The sequence below is a fragment of the Nesoenas mayeri genome, assembly GCF_963082525.1.
Source record: "Nesoenas mayeri genome assembly, chromosome: 7".
Classification (NCBI taxonomy): Eukaryota; Metazoa; Chordata; class Aves; order Columbiformes; family Columbidae; genus Nesoenas; species Nesoenas mayeri.
The window spans coordinates 35,642,127-35,655,253 of record NC_137551.1 but is presented as its reverse complement, the minus strand read 5'-3'; the positions used below and the strand labels follow the sequence as shown (position 1 = coordinate 35,655,253).

Here is a 13,127-nt window from a genome sequence, read left to right as displayed (position 1 = left end):
TATACAAGCAGTAAAACAGCATTTCTCTTTCAAGCGTTTAATCTATTTTATATCTCATGATGTTGTATGAAAAATCCTCCTAAGCAGGACATGAGACGTTAGGAGCTTCACTTACAGTGATACAGCAATGTAAACACAGCAAACATGACATAAAGAAGGTTTTAAATACACAAACCTTGGACCAGGGAAATGCGATATAGTAAAAAACTCAGGACTTGATGTGGCAGGCTGGAAAAGATATCACAGAAAATCAAGATGACAAAAAACACAGTAGTTCAAAGCGTACTTAATTATTCAGTATTAAGTATTATTCAGTATTTTAGAACTGATTTTCATCTCCTGTAACATTATTCTTATTCTCTTGCAACATTTTTGATTTATAATTTTTATTTTGTTTCATCCAGAGCCTGGCTGAGCAGATTCTCTGGTATTTGACCCAGAATTCAGAGTTCAATCTTCAGCTGTTCTAAATAGCAGCCTGTTCCATCCCCTGTTATTCACAGCCTGTGTTGACAGGGCAGTCAATAAAGCTCATACTTACCCAAACAGAAGTCCCATCTAACACATTATAAATTATTTTAAATACTTGAAAATCCAGATGGCGTCAATGCATCAACAACCACAAAGTCATCAGTAACAATATTAGAGAAAAGGCCCTGTACGATTTGGATTACTCAACATGAAATAATACAAATATGCATCTGTCTTACCTGATTATTTCTTGTATTATGACTTGGTCTGTTATTTTGCTTTGGTTGCTGCACATTGTTATCCCTGAAATAAAAACCACATCATCAGGCAAATCCCCCTGTGGTTTAACTACCTTCAGGATTCAGCATTTTTCAAGGGACTAATCTACAGCTCTGAGATCTGGGTTCTGTTTCCAACTCCATCCCTTTCTGGCCTTGGCAAATAATTTTAATGTGCTATGATAATACGATTATCAATTAGAATTAGGATAGTAAAATGTATTTTGGGAAAAAATGCTTGAGAACTGACAACTGGAGTATCTGGATTAAACTATAATACCTAATAGCAGGGTACTGGCTGTTAAACCACCTGCTACTACTAATAGCAGGGACGTCTTGTCTTTTAGGAGGTATGGAATTACTTGTATAGATAAAGCATCTAACTGGCTTGTTAAATTAATCTCAAGTGTTGAAACATGCATTTGTAGTAAGTGAAATACCTGTGTTCTCTTCTACTTTTCCTGCAGAATTTTCTCTTTATTGCATCACGCTTAATCACCGCTAAGATAGTAATGATTACTATCGGCAACACGAGGAAGAAAAAAATAAGCAGACCATCTCGAAGTGATGTATCTAGAGAAAAATAATTGAAAACATGTAAGATAGTAATCTCGTTTAACCTCGTATTAAAGCATTTTTCCTGCTAAAACCACCTTCCTGTTCTAAAAAGCTACAATCTTCAATTTGTTATAGATCAAAACCAGTAACTCCACTGAAATTTAGAAAATGCTATGATCAGAAAAGTAGGATTCGGCCTCATGTTATCACATGTTCTTTCTGCCTTACCCACCCCGTGTTGTATGATATACAAACTTAACCCTTTCCTATATATTTTTTCAAGAATTCTAAAGCAGACAGATTCATTTTGCATTTGCTTACCCACAACCGATCTGCACGTTTTCTTGGTCTTTCTAAGCTATTAATAAATAGGAGACATTTGCAGACATTTCCCCTGTTTTAAATACTTAAATAAATATCTAAATATCTAACTATTTAAACAATGTAACAGTCATTCTAAGCAACTAATGTATCGCTTTTTATCTCAGACTAAACAGAGGTGAAATTCTCCCTTGGACCAACTTCCTTGATGTCTGCAAACCTACGCATCAGATAATGATGTTTGTTTTTCAGGTCAGTGTGTGATTAAGCGTCTCACGCAGTAGAAAAGTAAAACAGTTGGAAAGAGACTGAAAAACACCCTGTTAGTAGATTATTTCTCAGACAGCGGGGGTGGAATGAAGGGCAGTGTCAGGATCTCACCGATGTGAGCTGGACCACTGTCCACGCTGCCGCCGTAGCCCGAGCGGTTGCAGAATGGCGGCGCCCACCCGGAGTCGCAGTGGCAGTTCCCATTGTTGTTACACACCTACGGGTGATACAACAGGGATTAGTCAGCCCAACAACACCTCTATGGAAGCAGCCACTTTCAACCTCTAGTATGTTTGGACTTACATGTTAAGAATTGCACGTGGAAACTAGAAATATTGCTTGGGAATAAGCTTTCCCACTCTAACATCCCAAAACACTGAGTGATACTGATACCAGGAGTTAAACCTCTGTAAAAATGAACCTTTGTTTTATTTGCCTGCAATAGACTACAGTCCAAACAACTTCTCGGTTTCACAACCTTTGGACTCCGTTTTGACTTTTCAGGGAGACATATATAAATCAGGAATCATTACTGTCCTCCTCACAGGAATATTTTGCTTTTACAATTCAGCAGCTCAGTAATATTAAAATTTCTCATCCTGGGGTGTATTAGAAGGGGGGTGGTCAGTAGGTCAGAGAGGTTCTCCTGCCCCCCTGCTCTGCCCTGGGGAGACCACACCTGGAATCTTGTGTCCAGTTGTGGCCCCTCAGTTCCAGCAGGACAGGGAACTGCTGGAGAGAGTCCAGCGCAGCCACCAAGATGCTGAAGGGAGTGGAGCATCTCCCGTGTGAGGAAAGGCTGAGGGAGCTGGGGCTCTGGAGCTGGACAAGAGGAGACTGAGGGGGGACTCATTCATGGGGATCAGTATGGAAAGGGGGAGTGTCAGGAGGATGGAGCCAGGCTCTTCTCGGTGACAACCAGTGACGGGACAAGGGGTAATGGGTGCAAACTGGAACACAAGAGGTTCCACTTAAATTTGAGAAGAAACTTGTTCCCGGTGAGGGTGCCAGAGCCTGGCCCAGGCTGCCCAGGGGGGTTGTGGAGTCTCCTTCTCTGCAGACATTCCAACCCGCCTGGACACCTTCCTGTGTAACCTCATCTGGGTGTTCCTGCTCCATGGGGGGATTGCACTGGATTCACTGGATGCACTGGAATCACATTCTGTGATTCTCGAGGGAAATTCAGAAGAAATGTCTTTCAGCATTAGTGCTAAGAGGTTTACATAAATTACAGATAAAAAGTGGACTTAACGTTTCAAACAGATCAGAAAAAAACAAAGCCATCTGGGTGGTTATTGCTTTTATGGAGGGATTTTGTACCTGTCTGTGTCTTCTAGAAAACAGCAGCTACTTACCCCATGGTCATTACACTTCTGCTTGACATCACAGCTGTAGCCCAGATGACTTGCATCAACACATTCAAAATCAAAACAGGCCTGGAAAAAGTAATTTTCAAATATCCCATCTTTTTATAAACATACTATGTAAATGTACATGTTTACAAGTCTACAGCTTTTGCTTAAATGTCAAGAAAAGGGGCTGAAAACATTCAGTACTTCACAATTTTATAGCTGTATTTGTCTTAGATTTTCTTAAATCTGTGGATGCATTTTGATGGAATAATGTGAATAACTAATAGCACAGTTCACTGATTTGTAGCATTATGATTTTTAAAGAGCTAATTAATTGGTTTTGTGTGTATATCTGAAAAAACAGATTGTTTTATTATATAATATATGCCATTATATAATATGGCATACAAACAAGAGAACTATGTAATGCTTTTGGAAGTTAACTTCCCACTTGGTGAAATATATTCTGTAATGCTGCCGTGATTCATCTTACCTTCTTTTCTCCACAGGCCGTTCCATCGTGAACTTGAGCAGGATCAGGGACATCTGATCCTAAGTCAAAGTCAGAAGACCAGCACAGAACCCCAGATGCGTTATTGACAACGCTCCAAGCAGGAAGATTTTGAAGACTGACAGACGTGCACTGGAGCTTGCCACACAGACTGTGCCTGTATCGAATGAATGACACTCAGAAACAAGGTAAACGGAAAAAAAAACCCCTAATATTGGTGCAAATACACCATCCAGTCAAACTTTTTAGCTTGCACTTCAAGGAATGATTATTTCAAATCTCATTCTCTAAGAGTTTGTAACTGAATGTATGTTTTACATTGAAGATTTTAGGTTTAGCTTTTATTTGCTGGTGACTTACTGAACAGGACATTTCTTGTACACTCCACCTCTCATTCCACAGTTTCCAAATCTATCTCCTTTAATATTCGCTTTCTCAAAGCACACATCGGGTGCTTTTCGTGCCCCTGTACGAAAAACAGTGAATCTTAGTAAGCCTGTGTTAAAAACATGAGAAAGAAAAATTGGAAACGTCTGTTAGGAGACTGTAAGTCCTTTTACATTAAATTATAATCCTACCTTTTCCATATATAGCTTCGCATTGTGAATCAAAACTCTGGCACACTCCGTAGTAGCAATATGCCCTCATGTTGTCACATGGGTAACCGTTCATGACATAAACATCCTCTGGGCAGTAGGCGTTGCTGCCGTTGCAGTATTCAGGTAGATCACAGAGATTCATTTTTGATCTGCACTCTGTTCCTGCCACTTTAAACTAGAACCAGAGAGAAATACCACTCTACTTTTATTTTGCAACACAGGAAGTTCCAATGTGAAACAATGACTACTGGGAACCTTTTGTGATTTTAAGAAGACAAAAATGTTTTTTCACATCAATACGTAACAAGTATCCCAAACTTCCCTCAGTTTCATATGGTGTAGCTAATAGTGGTGTTATGAGGGGTGGCTGAGGGACCTGGGGGGTTCAGCTGGAGAACAGGAGCTGAGGGGAGACCTTCTGATCTCTGAACTGCCTGATAGGAGCTTGGAGCATGGAGGGGGTTGGTCTCTTCTCCCAAGTAACAAGCGATAGGACAAGAGGAAATGGCCTCAAGTTGTGCCAGGGGAGGTTTAGATTGGATATTGGGAACAATTTCTTCCCCAAAGGGTTGTCAGGCATTGGAACAGGCTGCCCAAGGCAGTGGTGGAGTCGCCATCCCTGGAGGGGTTTAAAAGGCGTTTAGACGAGGTTCTCAGGGACATGGTTTAGTGCCAGAGTTGGGTTAATGGTTGGACTCTGTGATCTTAAAGGTCTTTTCCACCCAAAATGATCTCCGATGGAGATCACTACTGCTGAGCTCCCCTTGCTCCTGTGTCCCAGGAGGGATAACACCGAGCTGACATTCCATTTCTGAGCTACTGGCCAGGAGTCATTAGACACAAATTTTCTCCTTACATGCTCTCTACTGGTGAATGTCATTTGATAATGTGAAAATAAGAGTGCTGTGATAGCTCTTTTCAAACATTAAAAAATACTAGTAATTCGTATCAACTTAGCTTAATAAAACATAACCTACCTTGCAATTTTTGCAGCACAGTCCTTGAGCGCACTGCGATCCAGGTGTGAGTTTGCAGGTTGCAGCATCACAACAAGGGTTGGTACATTCCTGGGGAACAGCCATGGACAAGGAACTAATATTTTTTACCTCAATATATAGCTAGGGAAGTACATCATCGAACCAAGTGCATGGACAAGCCAAACTTCAAACACATTGTCTCTTGCAGGTTCTGAGGCTGACATCCTTCTGCTCTAACAAAAACCAGCATCTGGTTTGGCTGAATTTTTCACAAGTCATCAGAAAGTCATCTGTTTTGATATGTTGTGACACGGGGGTTTAGGACAGCTTTACACTTTAAATGGACACTAAAAGAAGCAGAACGCTTTGGATTTTAAATAACACTTATCACCCTTACCCCATCTTATTTTCCCACTAAACTAGCAGTATGATGTAGAGAAATGTTTGTATGTTTTCATGACTTAGAGAAGGCCTAGACAATGGAACCAGGGTTTGCTGACAGCCTTTTGATTTATTGGTGTCCTTTTTGAGACACACTTATTTTCTGAAGAATGACTCAATATATCCCATTCTTTGAAGGAATGTAAATTTACAAGGAAAATTCCTCAGATATTAATGCAAATCAGGGATACCAAAGGCCAGAATTATAGAACAAATATAATATGTAACATAACAGTATCCAGTTGAATTTCATTCATTACCTGCGGTTTGCCACAGTCACATTCTTCATTGTTATCGACCACATTATTACCGCAGACAGGTTCTTTGTAAACATGACTTGTTTTGGGAGGATTTCTAAGGCAGTTTCCTTGTCCATTTAGAATAAAGTTCTCAAAATCATCAGCACTGCAGGTGCTGAAATTCCTGGATCCACTGGAAAGCATGATATTATTTTTTTACTATAAATATTTTACTTACAGGAAAAAATACAACTTAAGCCCTTAAAATATCATTGATGTATTATGAATATCATGTTCCATAACACTTGAAGATCATGAGATACATAATTTTTACTTTATTTTGCATCAGAGTACAGTACTAGAAGTTAAAAATGCTATGGATAACATAAATGCATGTACTTTCCATCAGATTATCCTTTCTGGTGTCCTGTATAAAACAGGACATAGAAATTTCTTGTCTGTACCTAGGCTACAAATGGTCAATTAAAAATACTTTCCACAAAGCCATTCACCTTAACTTGGAATCCCTAAAAACTCAGGAATGCATCTTCTTATAGTAGTTTTGTCCAATGTTCAATTACTCTGATTTAGTAATACAAATGTGGGTAGATAAAATAATATCATATTTTTCTCTTAAGGGGAAGCCAAAGAACCAATGAACTGAGATAAACATGGACCAAGAGGTTTTCTTTAAGTTAACTGTTAACACAATCTATATGAAGGATGCACGTTTGCACAAAACAGTGAGTATATGTAAAGCATCCTCAGCAGGTTAAAACCGACAGCAACACACTTACCATTAAAAAAAAATCCAGATATATTTTGAGGAATTCTACAAATAAAGAATGACTAGATTGGAAAACAGATAGCATTTCAAATAAATTAAAATTATGTCAAGATCTAAGCCAGTGAATTCACCTCTTTGATTAAACTTTTCAAACAACTCCCCATTCATAAAAGTCCTTCAAGATTCATGGGAGTTTCACTATGTATAAGGCATAGTTGCTGCAGAGAAATAACAGTTATTAAGATAAAATAACTGGAAATCTTACTTGTCTGTGCTGTGCATAATATAGGATGCAGGACACCTGTTATCGTCGTGTTTCAGTCCGAGATTGTGCCCCAGTTCGTGTGCAACTACTGTAGCGTGACGTAACATATTGTTATGATTCAACTAATAGAGAGAATCAATGTTAAAAAAAATGGTGAAACTAAAGAAAAACTGTGTTTCTACCTACTGATTTATTCAAGCCACAAAGCTCTCAGAGGCTGTGAAAGCAGAACACTAAATTGTATTGCGAAGTGAAAGCAGCAAGGACAGTTTGTCACTTTTTATGTTCAGGTAGGGCCAGATTCTGCCACTCTTTGTATTCCTTCTATTAAGAAAATCTTCTGAATAATAACATGGTTAATCAGTCATGACACTGATTTCAATGGAGTCTTCAATACCAAATGTACTATTAAAGAATAGAATCTGCTTCTGAGCTTGTCCACATTGATATTGTGACAACAGGAATTTCTGGAGATACTGATTCTGCCCCAAAGGTGGAGAAAAAAATAGTTTCTTACTAATTTTGCCCAATTTAAAATTTTTGACCATTGTCAGCCTTGTTGTGGGGAATTCCAGACACTTGAGAATATGGTGCCTTATGTTTACTTTCTACCCATGTAAGGAGTTAAACACTACACATCATTTTGTAGCTGCATTCCCATCCCCAAAACATGGTGGTTATGAACTTTAATGATAGGAGGATGGGATTTTCTTATGTGACCTTGAGTTAGATGAATTACAAAAGGTGATCAGAAAATGATTTCAGGACTAGATCAGCCAAGTGGGCTGGAAGTGATGAGAAGAGAAATGGGGAAATGCCTTTTTAAAATATATATAAGTATAAAAATATGCGCAAGTCTTTACATAAGAAACCTCATTAAAGAAACCATATGACTCAATGTCTGGTCTCCAAGACTGGGGTGAATTGGCCAAATAGGTCAACAAAGAGCACATTCTTTATTAGGATGTTCTGGAAGGTACATCTATGGAAGCAACCTCTGGCAATAGCAACATCTACAGCTCTGGGGTTTGTAAATGCTGAGGGGAAAGCCTTCCATTGCTCAGGGACCTCTTTGTCCCACCAGCAGCACTTCTCTGATCTTTTAGTATCTCCTGGGTTAGTTTCTTCTGTTAACCACAACACGATGTACTTACAGTGCTGATGGAGCCTCCCTGGACTTGTGAGCAGACGGTTCCCACAAAAGCCATTCCAATGGATCCACCATAAGTGCTTCTCCCTCTGCAACAAAAGCAGTTTGAAGGTGGTATTTCTGAAGAATGACTCAATATATCCCATTCTTTGAAGGAACGTAAATTTACAAGGAAAATTCCTCCGATATTCATGTAAATCAGGGGTGCCAAAGGCCAGTATTATAGAACAAATATAATATATAATATATAATATAACATAACAGTATCCAGAGGTGCTGGAAGTTCATGATTTCTGCTAAAAGGCACTGATGTGTTTGCAACAAATACTGCAAACAAATTTGGGCTTCTTGATGTCAAGAAGAAATTGATCACCATATCAGGGCTTCACTGTAATTAATAATGAATATCTGGATAATATAGGTTGAAAATAATGATCAATCACCTAATCTGCTGTGGCAGTGCTGCTGAGTTCACAGAATCACAGAATGCTTGAGGTTGGAAGGGACCTCTGCAGGTCAGCTGGTCCACCCCCCTGCTTAAGCAGAGCTACCTACAGCCACCTAGAATTGATGAACTGTGAAGAATTAACGACAGTTTCTTGTCATTTTTCCAGGTTAAAACAGTTTGGAAGCTCAATGAATTTTAATCCAGTTATATACTCATTCATATACAACCCCCAAATTATATACATTAACAACAACTGGCAGTGTGGCTGGTTTCTCCACTGAATGAGAACTTACACAATGAGATGGCCAACATCATTTCTCGATCGTTTAAGAAGCTCTTTCTGTCTCCAAGAAACGAATCTACCCAGTACATCTCCAGCTGAACCATCCATTACAGATATGTGGTTTCTATCTGTCCAGATCTCTAATCCAACCAAAACAATCTGGATGTTTAGTGCTCTATACATCTGAAAAAAACCCCATAATAATAATTAGGCTGTTTCAACTGAATTATGGAAGATTACATCACTACTACTGAACAAGCAATACACTGAACATAGTGACTGGGATATAATGTCAGTTTCTTTGAAGCTAAATATAAAATATTTGTATTTATAAGCTAAAATACTTATAAATTATAAAATAAATAAAAGTATCTATAATATAAAACTAAATAAGGAAGGAATATATGACTGAAGGCAATCTACTTCACGAAGGTACCTAAACATTTCTTCCAGTTGCAGAAGTTGGAAAGACCATGTTCATTTATGTCCTTTGCTAATTGTTTAGAGGAAGAACTGAGAAAAGATGATTAGAGAGCTTATGGAATTGTTCACAGCGCTGACAGTTTGCTCAATAAAATACTAACAAATGTGAGAAATACTCCTCTTGGAAATCTAAAACATGATGGAGACCTCACATTCCTGGAATGGTCAAAATCTGGGAGCACACAGAAATGGTATAAAAACACTTGCATCTCTCCCTCTGCTTGCACATCTCTTCGTGATGTGACTTAAATGTGTTACAAATCGTGGCAGAGCTTCCAAATAGTTTCACAACTGCATTAGCTGTTCTTTTGAAAACTACGATAAAGTAGGAACTACTAAATCTGGGCAATTTCTCTGACCTACCCCATCAACGTAATTAATCAGCTCAACTGTTTCCTTTTGCACCGCAGAAGGATCAGATTTCTTCTGCAAAAACTGTAAAATAACACATGAGAATGTCAGAGAAAAAAAATATTCATGAAGTAATAAAATGTATTTAGCATTGGATGATATAATTACCCTGTTGTGATCCACAACGACAAATAATTCCACATAGCTTTTCTGCGGCAGGACAGCTCGCTTCTTCTGCAAATTAGAAAACACCGTAAGTTAACATTAATTAATGAATTCAAGGTTTTTTTGCTTATCTTACTGTTTTCATTTCATGTATTTTTAAAGCAATGATGCATTTTTAACGTGGCCTCAAAAGTCACTTTGCCTTAGATCTCCACATAAATACCTGCACGTCAGTAATTCACTCTGCTCAGACACTGGGATGCACGAGCTGAGTGGCAGCTTCATGCCTCTCACATCATACCCACACCTGTCTGGGGCAGAGCTCTGCTCTTCTGCTAAAGGATTGCATTAAATTCCCTTTGTGCTGTTCTGTTTCAGGATTTCCTGAGCAGTTTTGGGGTCCAGGAATATGAAGGCAACAAGAAAGTCACCTGCTAGGCCAAACCCAACTGCAATGGCTCCAAACCAAAGCAAGAGCTCTGGACACCCTTGGCTGCTGGAACAGACTGAGGAGAAGGCTTGGACTCGAGAAACAAAGGTATTTACCCTCAAAAGCTTTTTGCTGATAGAGGTACTGTTGGATAAAAATGCGTATTTCGCAGGCTGCTGCACAAACATCTCATGATGAAGGCTGCCGTTCAGCACATCGCATTGGAAGGGGATATCCTGCATATCTTCTAACTGGTAAAACACGTGTTCAAATGTGCTGGATGCGTTGAGCGGCTCCATTCCATACCATTTGCCACCGATGTTGAGAATTCCTCTAATTATTGTAAAAGAATGAAAATTATTCCCCATCTTTTTCCCTCGCAGTTATGCATAGATAAATGAATGGCAGCTGAATACTTAAAAACTATAATTGTCTGTATCACTATGCTGAAATAAATCATCATCTTAGTTTATCATAGTGTAGGGAATAAGTTCAAATGCCCAACAGGATCTCAAAAGACAAAGCAGAACTTGCTTAAAACACTCGATAGTACACAAGTGTGGGCTTTCTGAAACAATTAGCAGGAAAGCCAAATTGTTACTACATGAGTCTGGACTGTGGGTACAGAGCAAAGGGTTTATTTTAGGCCTTGTCTCTAGTCTCACTCCTAGCCCCATGCAGTTAAAGTAACCCAGCACTTTATAAAAAGATAGCTTTTAAGACAGAAAGAGCGGCTAAAAGCAATCACCAGTGTCTTTATGAGTGCAACAGCAGTTTTGCACTGCTGAGTGTAGCTGGTTATAACAATTTTGCGTTTGTCCATGGCTCAGAAAGACCTGGCACATGCCCACAGGCTGTACCAGAATCTTTCTGAAGCTATTATCTTGTTCTCCAGAATCTCAAAACTCTATTTAGAAACAGAATTCTCTAGTTAATATCTTGCGAAAGAAAACCCTCAAAAATGTGAGTTCAAGGTAACCAAAGGATTTGAGTCTGCATCAGTTTACAGAATAGCCTAAAGGAAATATTTGTTCTGCTTAGTGAGATCTAGCGTTACCTGAAATACCAGCATGTTGAGCATTTCATTCTTAATTTAAAGGAATGCTAGAAAATGTCATTGTTTATTCTGAGTAGCATCTCACTGAGACACTGTACATGAAAGATGTGGGTGAACTTTATCACAGTTGCCTCTTACTGCTTGTCAAAAAGAGATCAGACCGAACAAGGCTACTACAACCAATGAGTATATCCAAAATCCAGCTGAAGAGCCAAGCTCAGCGAACACAGGGGAGCGTGGACACGCTCCATGCACATTCTAAATATCTGTGCAATTTGCCGTCTGTGTCATTTTGCCAGCTCACATGGACTGATTCAATGGGGAGAACACCACGATCTTTTATGCTTTAATCTGGCTCCTTTATGTTTCTCAAATAAATATAATTTTCTTGTATTTGAAACACATACAATTGTTTCAAATTGGGTCAAAACTTTTTCCACAGAATTTTCTCTTTAGAAACGTGCCCATTCCTAAGACAGAATTGTTCGCTGGAGCTTCATCAGCGTTTCTTCTACAAAGGTACCTCTGGTCGAGACATTTGCATCAAGTAATAGAGGCCTGTGTTCCACCTGTATTTAGATCATGCTCTCTCATTTTATCTTTTTCTGTGAAGGGATTTTGGAAAAGGGGAAAAAAGTGGTAGTTGAGGGAAGCTATAAGACACCTAAAGAGTTTCAGCTTCATCAAAAGGTAAAATATATAAAAAAATGCAAGATAAGATGGTGTTTTATCTCCAGCTGTATGATGAACAGCAACTGGTTTTTACTTTGCTACCGCACAATGAAGTAAAAAGCAAGATATAATACCTAAGGCCACCGCATGTGCTCAGAGCAAGCATCGAGCCAGCAATTCCTTCAACAGTGCCGTGGTAATAACAGTGTGTCTGAAATGCAATAAAACCACATAATTAATGACAAAAAAAAGGCTGTTGCTTCAAATGCAAACTTATTTTCTGACGGGCCTTTTTATTTGCATGACATTAAGGCTGGCTAGAGTTCCCTATTCTGAAAGTAATCCCAGCGTAAAATATTGACACGAGTACCTGCAATAGCATTTGGTCCCTTGGTTCTAGAAAACAACCAGCTTTTTAGTTTAACCCATCACCATATTTTAGCAAAATCTTTTCATCTACATTGCTTGTCCTGTTCTTAAAGACTCCTCACAAGGGTTGATCTGAGAACATCTCCCACGCACTAAACACCCCATTAAATCTCACTAATCTCACATGCAGTTGAAAGTTGAAATTAAATTCAAAAGTATTTATAAGGCTTGTTTGAAACAGGACCTAAAAACTACGGAGTTTTGGTGCTGCCAGTGTACTGTTAATTGCATAGTATGCAAAGGTGACCTAATCAGGTAGCTCAAATTCAGCCTTGGCATAATCTCCTGGCATCTCCTTTCACACCTTGGAAAACAGTGATGCTGTGTCACCATAAAGAGCCAACTCCCTCATCAGACACGGAACCTCCTGTGTTTTATCAGTGGTAACAGTTAAACACAAATGCTACAAATGTGAAAATCCACAAAAGCCTCTTTTCCAGCAAATATATATTTTTCTGTAGATACTTGATGTGCATCACTAGCATTTTCCTCTCTGCTGCCAAAAATGCAACCAGTTTTCATTGTCCTGTTATAGACATATGAACACACTCAGAATTAATGGTTGTGTGTTCACTTTTGCTTTGGTAACA

General features: G+C 38.9%; 2 protein-coding genes across 2 annotated transcripts in view; one reads left to right on the top strand and one right to left on the bottom strand.

Moving 5' to 3' along the window:
• The window catches only part of IKZF5 (IKAROS family zinc finger 5), a 22,722-nt gene extending 20,897 nt beyond the window's left edge, over positions 1-1,825 (top strand). The window contains exons 10-11 of the transcript XR_013922363.1: positions 1,217-1,346; positions 1,796-1,825. The gene's annotated coding sequence lies outside the window, so the exon portion shown is untranslated. The remainder of the gene's footprint in view (positions 1-1,216; positions 1,347-1,795) is intronic.
• LOC308042480 (disintegrin and metalloproteinase domain-containing protein 9-like) overlaps positions 1-13,127 on the bottom strand; it is a gene marked incomplete at both ends in the record, with an annotated part of 18,259 nt that overhangs the window by 265 nt on the left and 4,867 nt on the right. Inside the window, 17 exons of the mRNA XM_080347922.1 lie at positions 172-228; positions 711-774; positions 1,190-1,322; positions 2,010-2,115; positions 3,254-3,334; positions 3,744-3,918; positions 4,122-4,227; positions 4,340-4,535; positions 5,338-5,427; positions 6,039-6,210; positions 7,070-7,191; positions 8,224-8,308; positions 8,961-9,133; positions 9,797-9,868; positions 9,953-10,018; positions 10,496-10,712; positions 12,243-12,319. Coding sequence (XP_080204048.1) covers positions 172-228; positions 711-774; positions 1,190-1,322; positions 2,010-2,115; positions 3,254-3,334; positions 3,744-3,918; positions 4,122-4,227; positions 4,340-4,535; positions 5,338-5,427; positions 6,039-6,210; positions 7,070-7,191; positions 8,224-8,308; positions 8,961-9,133; positions 9,797-9,868; positions 9,953-10,018; positions 10,496-10,712; positions 12,243-12,319 — 1,992 coding nt within the window. The remainder of the gene's footprint in view (positions 1-171; positions 229-710; positions 775-1,189; positions 1,323-2,009; positions 2,116-3,253; positions 3,335-3,743; positions 3,919-4,121; positions 4,228-4,339; positions 4,536-5,337; positions 5,428-6,038; positions 6,211-7,069; positions 7,192-8,223; positions 8,309-8,960; positions 9,134-9,796; positions 9,869-9,952; positions 10,019-10,495; positions 10,713-12,242; positions 12,320-13,127) is intronic.